Source organism: Solanum lycopersicum, chromosome 3 (assembly GCF_036512215.1).
Source record: "Solanum lycopersicum chromosome 3, SLM_r2.1".
Taxonomy (NCBI): domain Eukaryota; kingdom Viridiplantae; phylum Streptophyta; class Magnoliopsida; order Solanales; family Solanaceae; genus Solanum; species Solanum lycopersicum.
This window is the reverse complement of record NC_090802.1, coordinates 61,312,641-61,324,247: the sequence shown is the minus strand read 5'-3', so window position 1 is coordinate 61,324,247 and position 11,607 is coordinate 61,312,641. Positions and strand designations below refer to the sequence as shown.

Sequence of the window (11,607 nt, the reverse complement as noted above, 5' to 3'; positions counted from 1 at the left end):
CACATGTTTTTAGAAAACATGTTTTGTTCGTAACAAATACAAAGTTAACGGATTATGTTCCTATTCCAGCATAGCTATAGGGAAAAAGAAGCATCACCTATAAAGGGGAGGAAATATTCTATTATATGGAAACTAAGGATGAATCTTGTATGACTTTTGGTTAGGCCTCTGGTCATTAACATGTCAATTATGGTGCCTAACCCTTTAATTTATTCTCTTTATTGCCTACTTTAATCTAATCAAATACTGTACTTATGTTGTTGTCCTTCATACTTTTGTTGAACTTATCCATTAGAATGTGTATTTAAATTCCAATTAACAGTATGCTCACTAATGAGGAATAGAATCCCTAATTTAAAATCTCATTTATAAAGCAGACTAAATAATAGAGTCTGCTCTGGAAAAAAAGGTAAAGGAGCTAGATGGATAATAATTAACATCTTACTTTCACATTAATTATGTACTAGTAATGTTAATCCAGTAATGATCAGATTAGAATTATAAAGAGCAATAAGAATCAAAGACAAATGAATTTAGTGCCTATAGAGAAAGCTCAATAGTTCGATTTTCCACCCGTCAGCCGGAAACACTTATCATCATGTTAAAAGTTATAACTGATACCAACGTAACCCCGATCTGTATACACCCGACCCTCATGCATCTTGCCATAAACTCGTCAAAATCTCTCCCCAAATTTCAAGTAAAGAACCGAATTACTAATTCAAAGTTTGAGAACTATAATAATAACGCTTCAATTCCGAGCTAGTTAGGATTGAATATATGAATTCTCACTATACATGTCGCTCCATATTCAATATATTATCAAGACTCATGATAATTTGACTAGATTTACGCTAAATGTACCCATTTGAGACCAATAAACTAAGATCTAAACATAAATCAACCATCCTGAGTATGATGAAGACAAGGAGAAGAAACAGGCATTGCTATGCAGGTAGGATTTTGATCCCCGGGCATGATAACAAGCCTACTATGATCATGTTGATCACAAACTGGTGCAATTGATAATATTTCAATCTTTTCTGATGAAAGTACCCGTTCAGTGTAGCAGCAACATTTGAACAGGCAAAACAGAGCAAAAATCCCAAATATCATCGCGACCCAACCGTCGACGATGTGAGCTATTGTAGAATTTGATGCAGAGCTTGGAGTGACTTCTTCATTGTAATAGTCCATATGCAATTAAAAATTTGGTAGCTAAATTAAGAAATGTCAAAATAATTGAGTTACTTGGAGAGGGTGAAAAATGGGACTGTTTTAAAGGGCGTTGAATTTGTTGTTTGGCAGAGTTAATTCATGTGGGGAAACAAAAACAGGGGAACTCTAAGAGGTCTTTTTGGCCGTTTGTGCTTCTTAGATGAATTTGGATATATATATATATATATTATTATCACTTTGAAATCCTGTTTGTAAATACCAAAAGCAAATAAATTAGCAAATATACAACTGTGGTTGAGAGTAAAAAAAATATTAATGATAGAACAATAATTATTTTTACCAAAATAAAATTTAAGTGCTTATAAGCTGAATAATTTTTGACTCATCTAACTGTAAGCACTCGAAATGATTATAAGTTAAGCTAAACACTCTTAATATTTTCTCCGTCCGATATTATTTATTATAATTTCTATTTTTAGAGTCAAACTATAAAAATTTTGACATAATTTTAAAATGTATTTTTTCATCATATTAATTTTTTTATAATACTTAAGAATATCTATTTATTTTTTTAAAATATCAAATTAATGTGATCCAATTTACCTTTAGAAATTGATAAAATTAACTTTCGATAAGTGCAACATGACAAATAATTTCGGACGGAGAAAGTAACATTTAAAAAATCATTTCATTTTTGTTCTAAAAGAAAAAATGCATGAGTACCACAAGCTTCGTAAAAAATATCAACAGCAACCAAAAGATAGTGTCTTCGTAGGGTAAGAAAAGGTAAAAAAATATTAATAAAATAAGTCTAGAAGTAAAGGAGTAAAAAGTATTTAAATTTCACACATAGAGATCGAGAATACATATGCATTTTTCCTATTTAAAATAATTAAGAGAGAATTAATTATCTTTTTTCCAACTTTACCTCTAACACTAATTTTGGCCTAACCTCTATTAAAGCCAGAGACATATAGATAAAGATTAAGAGGCCCCTTAACATTTTCTAATTATGGCCTTATTAATTTTTTCTTTTAAGAGTTGTGTCAAATGTTATAAAAAAAATGGGAAGAATAAAACATAATCTTGCTGGAAAATACATATTTTGACCAGAAAAATATATGTTGAGTTTATTCAAATCAAGAAATCAACAAGAATTAATGTATGTTTTACTTGTGACAATAAAAGGCTTCCAAAAATGATATAATCTGGTCAAGAAATTTCTCATTTTTGGTATTACTGTACGTGAAGGTGAAGCCAGAATTAAAAGTTTAAGAATTCACCCACCTGGCTCCGCCCCCGGTGGTACATTATAAAAATTGATATTCATACCACAAGAAGTTAAAAAAAAGAAGAAGTAAAACACATAAATTTCTATTTGAAATAACTTAAATCATTGTAGTAGAAATCTACCTTTATTATGCCTTCAACGTTTTTGAAAAGCTACAAAACATGATGATGGTGGCAACCTTTCAACTCAATCTTGAAACTTTGGGGATTTATAGTGAAGTTTGAAAATGCAAGAAACTAAACTATTAAATGGTAAAGACCAAAACTTAAAAAAAAATTAGTTGGGGAATTAGTGAGCCGTTCCACGTGCCTTCAAACATGTCAACATGTGTACTAATTAACCGCTACGTGTGAGACTTTTTTTCTTATTTTTAACGGACTCACTTTTTCTTCCCACAATTCCAAACTATATTTTTCCACTATTTCATATATACATTTTTATTTATCAATTTTCATATATTAAGAATGCAATGTAATCTATAAATGATGAAATGAGGCTAAATTTGAATTTTAAAAAAGTTAGAATTAACGAACTACAAACTGAATTTTTTACGTGTCTTGAAAATGTGGGCAAGTATACTAGTAGATTATTGCACGAGTAAATTCTTTTTTCTTTAATTTTTTTTTCATTTGGTGTCTATATTGAAGTTTAACAAGTTTAAAGTCAAACTTCAATATGAATTTATTTAGATAAGTCGAGTTGAAATATTATAAATTTTTAAATTCTTGTTACGTAGATTTTCTATCGATTATATCATCAAATTGACTAATTTAAAACCATTTATGCTTCAACTTCATCAAGTAATTTAGTTGGCGTAGTTGCTTTAGATTAGGTGTCCAGATTAGATGTCGTTTGGTAGAAAGAACTATGAAGAAGCAAGCTCAATGCTAAGAGGTTAATTTGCAATTTAAGTTGAAGAAGCAAGAAGCTATGGACAAAATGAAAATGAATTAATTAAGGTTTATTAGCTAGTTTTTATAGAAATAATACACAAAATTAGTACGAATTCTAAATTAATATCGTGGACAAATAAAATTGAATTGTAGTTCAATTTTGGCCAACTCAAGTCTATTTTAAAAGCAACTTTTTGCTACCGCGAGAATTATTTTTTAATTCCTAGCTATTTCTATTTTTCTTTTCTCTGGTTCTGTTTTTTTATTTACAATATTGAGAATTATATAAAATACTTTCAGTTGCCCTTAAATATTGAATCGCAAATTAACTTGTTAAATTGTTCTGCTTTTAGCCTATTTAACTCAAATAAATTTAACAACTCTAGGTCAAATTCACTTTGGTCACTCTACTCATCTAGTACGTTAAATAATATTTATTTATTGATAAAAGCACTAACAAGAAATACACAAGAAACCCACGTTGAAAACGAAAATCACAGCTAAACTTTCAACAAATGAAAATATTCATTTTAGTAAAGTAAAGTCAATTTAATTTGACATGTCTAGAGGAGATTGAAGGTGAAATTATACAAACCACACTTAAAGATTTAAAATCTTTACATAATTTACTCGGTCAAATATTTTTTATTTTTTATTATGACAGCAATTTCATGAAATTCAAAAGAATCTTTAACAATTCAATTAAATTAGTAACATTGTTCACTTTTTTTACTTTGTATTTAAATTTAGATAAAAGAAAAACTTAATTATTAATTTTTTCATTGAAAATTACCACTTTATATTATCAATAATTAAAGGAAGTACATAATTCAAAGTGGTACCCTTAATATCATGTAAAATTGAGTTTGAGAAAGTATCTAGATAATTTAAGAATCTCATCGAAAAAGTTGTGAAATTAGGTCTTAGACTTAACTCACACCCTTAAAGCTAGCTCAAAGGGAGGAGGATTGCCTAAAGCTAGCTCAAAGGGAGGAGGATTGCCTAAGTCTTATAAAGAGTCCACCCATCTCATTAATCACTGATGTGGGATTTTTGTCATTCTTTAACACCTCACCTCACGCCCAGTGAATTTTTGTCATTCTTTAACATCTCATCTCACGCCCAGGACATCTCATCTCACGCCCAGTGCGGGCCCTGCTCTGATACCATGTGAAATTAGGTCTTAGGCCTAACTCACACCCCAAAAGCTAGCTCAAAGGGAGGAGGATTGCCTAAGCCTTGTAAAGAGTCAACTTATCTCATTAATCACCGATGTGGAATTTTTATCATTCTTTAACAAAAGTTAGAAATATATTTATATAAAATCGAAACGATCAAACGTGTTAGAGAATAATATGTATTATTGTGTCTTAGCTTAGAAAGAAATGTTTGACAGATGTTAAATGTTTGACTTAATTTTTTTTATTCAAAGCAGTCGATCCGCCAAATATGATTTTTCTAAAAAAAGAATTATTCAATCGAAACTTCCGGGACATATCTCCAAACAGAATCATGGCTTTTGCTACAAAATCATCACCTCGCTCTTTACAACCTAACAATTCGAAAACTTGTTCTGCAATTCATTTGAAACTACAACAATAGAAGAAGAAAAAAAAGTTCAATTCAACAGATTTTTGAAAAAAAAAGTCAACAGATGAAAAACCTGGATCACATCGCTGCTTCGGTTGATTGGGAGAAAGAGTCTCTCCCTGAGTACCAGGATTTGATATTTCTCTTATTTTTTGCTCTCTTCTTCCCCGTTCTTCGATTCATACTCGACAGATTTGTTTTCGAGGTAGTAGCTCGGTTGGTTGGCTATCTCAACTAATTTTGATTAGTTTTTTTCCCAGTTTTCTTCCCTCCTCTGTTTTTTTTTTCTTTTCTGTTTGAAATTTGAGATTGATTTGGACGCGTGCTTATATTGTTTACTCTGATGCTAGGCATTGGCTAAGCGTATGATTTTTGGAAAGAAGACGGTTGTAAATATTAACGGTCGTGAAGAGAGGAAGAAGATCAACAAATTCAAAGAGTCAGCATGGAAATTTGTATATTTTCTATCTGCTGAGCTACTTGCACTTTCTGTGACTTGTAATGAGCCTTGGTTCACAGATAGTCGGTATTTCTGGGCAGGACCTGGAGATGTGGTTTGGCCTAATTTGAAAATGAAGTAAAGCTCTTCTCATTTTTGAAGATTTTGTATTGATATCTGAATCAGAAAAGGAGTGTTTATAACCTGGTTGATTCGAATTTGGCAGATTAAAGCTAAAATTATTGTACATGTATGCTGGAGGATTCTACTTTTACTCCATATTCGCAACACTTTATTGGGAAACAAGACGCTATGATTTTGCTGCGCAGATAATTCATCATGTAACAACAGTGTCACTCATTGTGTTGTCTTACGTATACGGGTACAGCCATTTGCTCAGCTGTTATAAAAGTGTTGGTGTGAGTTTAGTTTTGAAGAATGTGAACATTCTGTTTTGCAGGTTTGCGCGTATTGGATCAGTGGTTCTAGCACTTCATGACGGAAGTGATGTATTCATGGAAATTGCAAAGATGTCGAAATACAGTGGCTTTGATTTGATTGCTGATATTTTCTTCTCTCTTTTCGCGTTGGTTTTTACATCACTTCGTATAATCTGCTATCCCTTCTGGATAATCCGAAGCACATGGTGAGTTCACTACCAACTGCATTTACAGTAAGCTTGTTTTCTGTTAGTTCATCGTCTCTAAGATTCGTTATTTCTTTCAACTTTGTGCAGCTACGAACTTCTTTATGTATTGGATATACAGAAGGAACGGACTACTGGGATCATACTTTACTTTGTTTTCAATGCATTGCTGATATGCTTGCTGGTTCTTCACCTCTTTTGGTTCAAAATCATACTGCGGATGGTCAAGAACCAAATCCTATCAAGAGGCCACATTACTGATGATGTTCGAGAAGGTAAAAGAATCATCTGCTTCATTGATCATATAAACTTCCAGCATGATAGCTTTTGATCTTACACTGCATTTTTGTTTATGATCTGCAGATTCTGAATCTGATGATGACCACAAAGACTGATCCTTCAGTAGCTAAGACCAAAAGTACAATTCATGGTCCAGGCTGATGTTTGAAGCATTTAAATATTTTGTATTTCTTGTAGAGGCAGCACTACTTGATGTCGATGAACAAATTGAACATAGGGAATTATAGTGAAAATCTTTATTCTGGGTTCCATTCATGAGTTTTGCCTGTATGTATAAGAAAAAAGTTGCACTGTTGGAATTATGTATATCCTGATATGCTATTTGGATGAACTGTCAATTTAATTCGTTTAAATTTCTTCATCTCTGAAGTCTAAACAGCTAAATTGACAGAATATTTCGCCATTGACCAACTATAAACAATAATTTTGAAGAAAGAACATATGATTAGCAAAGCCTCTTGCCACAAATATAACCTAAACAAGAGCAAAATATTGCTGCTTCTCTCACATTTCAACAGGGAAAAGTCAAGAATGAATAGTAACTTTGCAGTAAATTATGTAACAAAAGCTAAGTGATGCTATAAGATGATTCATCTGTAAACTAACCCCACAAATCTTGTCCTATCTTTTCAACGGGAGAATTTTGAGATCAATTTGTCAACATGAATTATGATATCATCTATGCGAGGTCGAACTGTCCCCTGAGGCTGAAGCATCCATGTCACGAATTGGTGAAGGGCTTCTGGATATGGAGGTTTAGGCCCGGCTGGCCACTTTATCTGTGCATTTACAATAGCCAGCTGCAGACTTCCACCAGATTCCCCAAGTGCGTATTCAAAGGGAGATACTCCATACCTGCAATAGAGATGATATATATATTCAGTAACTTCTTATTGATATACACCATGAAAATCACTTCCATGGTCACGAGATATCTCCACCTTTGAAATGTCAATGGTAGGAGACAACTCAATTGACAAAAAAAAAAGACATGAAAAATGATGAAAATTAAACTTGGTAGAATCAAGATAAAAAGTACTGCCTTGATTAAGTAGTCTCAGTGGAAAAAGTAGGGAGTTCTATTTGCAGTGTAAGACCAACCACTTTTAAGTTTTACTAAACAAAACTTGTTATTCACAACCTGATTTTCTCATCTATTTATACTTTGGAATATCAGCTCCGAGTACTACAGCATAGTACAAGCACCTAAATACTAATGCTACGTACATTCACAACAGGTGCAAGAAATAGGATAGTTGAACCAAATCTTGATGCAACCATCAGCTGCGTATGGACAAAGGATTTTCGTTCGCTTCTACAGAGAGCTAGCTTCAAATATTAAGAAGAAGTAAGAGTATTCTTACATTATTGCATATAATGTACAACCTAATGACCAGATATCAGTTCTTTCATCAATATCACATTGGCTTGGGCAATCCCATAATTCAGGTGCTCGGAAGGGTGCGGAAACATGCTCAGCTGCCCATTCCTGTAAAAGCAATAGCATAGGTGAAAACATTCAGCCCAGACATGTTCACAAGAAGGAACTTAAATGAAAATTACAGGCATATAATTAGAGCAGAAAGTATGCATACATTTAAAAAAGTAATACAAGTACCTGCAGCTGCAATGCCTCTTGACGAGAGCGGATTTGCTTTCTTGCAGGACGTGTACTTCCAAAGTCCATTAATACTGCAAGAGGTGGTTGTTCTCTTCTATGAGTTAGCAGGACATTACCAGGTTTGACATCATTATGTGCATAAGGAGGATCAAAGCTATGCATATGCTTGAGTCCTGCACAAAGCTGCATAACATAGTTCCTTAAAATACATTTCTAGGCTCTAGAGATGATTATGTCCTCCCCTTGTATTTAATCAAAAATCCAAGAAAATGTACTGTTGCAAAAATATTGGTCCTTAATTCACCTGACGAAATATTTGAAGAACATCTGAAGTGGAAAAGAATTCTTTCTTAGCTTTCATGCCTGTGGCATTATCTAGTAATGTCCCATCCAAATGTACCGGAAACAACAAGTAAGCTTCATGCTTCCAGGACTGATCTGGACCGGCCTATCCAACAGAGTAAGATATTTAGATAGAATGTAATGGAAATCGAAGAGAATAGGGTACAAGGAAGATGTAAATATGCAGGCATATAGTGTGCAGTACAGCTATAATTCCATAACATCATCATAAATAGCCCTTTCATAAATGACAAATGAGAGTTGCTCAAACTCCATGTTCAATAAGCAGAGAGTGTTGGAAGAGCAATACCTCCTCACTTCCTGTGATTGTTTTCCATTATCCTCCACCACACTCCACCCACCCCCACCCAAAAAAAAACACAAAAGAAGAAGAGTTGGTTTCTCAAGAAGAGAAGTATTACAGAAAAAATCGTTTGACACTCCACATGATCGTCCAAACTTTGGTATTTTCAGAATTCTCACATCATTTTAACTGAACAGTGTGCAACATCTGTTAAGAAATGATTCAGATCCTCAAAGTACATCTAAGAGCTCCTGGAACGGTAACGGATAAGATAACCTATCATGGATGATATCGCCAGTCTCAATTTAATTTTCCACCACCTAATTGTGCAAAGCACTCTTGTTCACACATAACACAAAAACCTAGACATGGACATCACTCATCAGTGTACTACTAAAAAAAGAGATCAGACCACAGAGCTGATGGGGGTGGGGGGTCCAAAGTGACTGCAGCAATTACCTTGACTGCAATGATAGCATGATCAAGGAGAGGAAGCAGATTGGGATGAGTAAATAAAGATGAAACACGGATCTCCTCTTTAACCAACGCCAACTGTTCGCTGTTCTGAATAAGAACCTTCTTCATGGCATAAGTTCCATCATCTGCACATACATAAAGTTTTCAATAAATCTTTTACATAATAAATGAAATGACTACAATAATTGTACACCGAAGTTCAAAGACAACTTATTCTTTGCACCTCCCCAAAGAAAAAGATTCCAATAATCTAGAATGGGCTAATAAACCACCAAAATCTATTTCAGTGGAAATGTCATTAGCAATGGTAGGAAAACCAAGCGGGAAAAAAAATAAAAAAGAATTCCAAGAGCTCCTAAGTTTAGGCAAGGTCGCATAGCCTCCTCTTTATACACTTTCTCAGTAGCAGCGAGTATGTTTATCACACTTTGGACTCAACTAGGTCATGCCACAGAGTATCAGGGATGGTTTTGAGAGTTGGAGTTGTTGGAAAGTTGATAGCACCATTAAGAGAATTTGGAAGATAATACCTGCAGCTATTTTTTTGGAGTATTTGGAATGGAAGAAATAGGAAATACTTTGATGCAATATGAAGTACCTATAAATCTCTAAAAGCTAGTTTTCTTTATGTTGTTGTATAGTTGGGTCTATATGTCCCCAATAGTGTCCCTGTTATACTCTTGAATTTTATCAGCTCATTAGCTCTTAACTAGATATGTATTGGAGCTGATAAGTTCTTCTTGCTATTCTACTTCTGTAACTATTATGCATCCACCTGATGCCAGCAATGAAATTATTTACTTCATCAAAAAGTTTAGGCAAGGTCAGGACAGCAAACTAAATAATTGTACAATAAAGAAGCACATTCTAGAGAACAACACCCTTCCCGTAAATAGTAAACTTGAGCAATCTTTGCCAATTCTAAACTCAGAGAATCATCAAAATCCGAAATTTGAAGATGATTAACCTTACATATACAAATAATACTCCGATCCAATAAAAACAAAACTAGAATAGCATTGGAGGGTAGGAACGCACAGCAATTAAGAAACAAACATCCCAATCCCAGCAACTCCTCACAATTGAAAGATCATATAAGCAATTAAGAACGACTCTAATTATTAGTCACAAAAAACAAAACAAATGCATACAATTGGATAAAATGAACAAAATTCATTATGCACAAAGCTGAAGCAACTCAGTCATGATTAGAAGAGAGAGAAAAAATTACCAGATATATGAGAAGAATCCTTAAATTTCTTGGAAACGCCAGGATTAGAAGGGTCAGATATCACCTCCTTGACGAGGAAAACGTAAGCGAAACCACCCTCGCCAAGCTGCCTGACAATTTTGAATCGATTCTCATTGATCCAAACATCGCCACCACCATTAACGGCGTCGTATAGAGCATTCAAGCCGGAGAACGAGCAGCCCATCTTCTGATCAAATGGTCAGCTCCCTCTTTACTCTTCAGTCTTAGATCTTACACACTCTCTTTTGATATATTCCCGTTTTTCTTCTTTCTCACTCTCGGATCCGTCTCATGTGTGCCTATGGATTGAGTTCAAATCACTTTACTTTACTTATCAAACCCCCGGTTGACTTGCAAAAGGTGAAATGTGAATCCCCTTTTACGTTAATACTACAGACTAATAAATTCACTTGTCTGTTTTCTCCTTGCAACACGCAATGTCGGTGGACTTTCGGCGAGGGTAAAGATGTCAAGTCTCGGTGAACTTTCGTATCAGTAATTGAATCAACCTGCCCCGCCCTATTGACATCCATGATGGAAAATTAGATAAATAGATGTTTAGTAATGTGATATTCTATCACGATATAAAATTTTAAGATGAAATTATGTTTGGACATGTGATTCTATCTCATGGTTCCATATTCTCTGAAAACCTATTATTATTTGAGGTATTTTTTATAAAAAAATTGATTCACAAATTTATATTTTATTAAAAAATCTCACATTTATAGCTACTAACCATTTATTTCATTTATAAATAAAATTTATAATCATATCATTACTTTATAAAATTTATTATTCTCACCGACATAAAATTTATTATTCTCACCAACATATAGTTACTTTACCTAACACCATTCGATTGCTAAGTAATAAAATTGTTTCATTTACTCTAACGCCTAATTTATTACTTCTACCGCTTTGTAATTATTACAACTCAAAGTAATAAGTTGGTTCGTTTTCTCGATCACATGATCGAAAAATGCAGGTTCAATGCGAGGAAATTGCATGCACTATGTGGGAGGATTATATTAAAAATCAGTACATTAAAATTTATGTTCAGTTTTTTTTTTATTGAATTAAAGTTAGATGAAACACTTACATAGGTGGAGAACAAATAGTTTTGTAATAATTTATTATGCGATTTTATAAATTTTTATTTATTTAGTAAGATTATACAAACAATTGAATTATTTTAATAGTTTTACAACTTATGAAATTCTTATGTTTATGAGAGAAAATACCACACACAAATTCATATCGTATATCCAAA

The 11,607-nt window shown here is 33.2% G+C and overlaps 2 protein-coding genes across 2 annotated transcripts; one reads left to right on the top strand and one right to left on the bottom strand.

Moving 5' to 3' along the window:
- Positions 1–4,933: 4,933 nt before the first annotated feature.
- Asc-1 (alternaria stem canker resistance protein) lies at positions 4,934–6,637 on the top strand. Its single transcript, NM_001247391.2, is given in 6 exon segments — positions 4,934–5,158; positions 5,304–5,530; positions 5,619–5,774; positions 5,853–6,038; positions 6,129–6,313; positions 6,402–6,637. Coding segments are annotated over 6 exon segments (927 nt in total). The 5' UTR covers positions 4,934–5,017; the 3' UTR covers positions 6,434–6,637.
- A 125-nt stretch (positions 6,638–6,762) lies between these two features.
- LOC101265629 (uncharacterized) lies at positions 6,763–10,855 on the bottom strand. Its single transcript, XM_004236039.5, has 6 exons — positions 10,314–10,855; positions 9,065–9,207; positions 8,264–8,407; positions 7,957–8,142; positions 7,703–7,827; positions 6,763–7,193 (listed from the first exon to the last, which is right to left on the bottom strand). The coding sequence occupies exons 1-6, from the start codon at positions 10,516–10,518 to the stop codon at positions 6,968–6,970; spliced, it is 1,029 nt and encodes a 342-aa protein (XP_004236087.1). The 5' UTR covers positions 10,519–10,855; the 3' UTR covers positions 6,763–6,967.
- Between the last annotated feature and the right edge of the window lie 752 nt (positions 10,856–11,607).

Bases quoted from the DNA above. Each gene is read 5' to 3' on its own strand.
- LOC101265629 (XM_004236039.5), bottom strand. From the start codon at position 10,518: ATGGGCTGCTCGTTCTCCGGCTTGAATGCTCTATACGACGCCGTTAAT. The intron at 9,208-10,313 runs GTAATTTTTTCT...ATGTATGTGCAG, and splicing joins GGATTCTTCTCATATATCTG to ATGATGGAACTTATGCCATG. The intron at 8,143-8,263 runs GTGAATTAAGGA...TATGTTATGCAG, and splicing joins TTCTTCAAATATTTCGTCAG to CTTTGTGCAGGACTCAAGCA.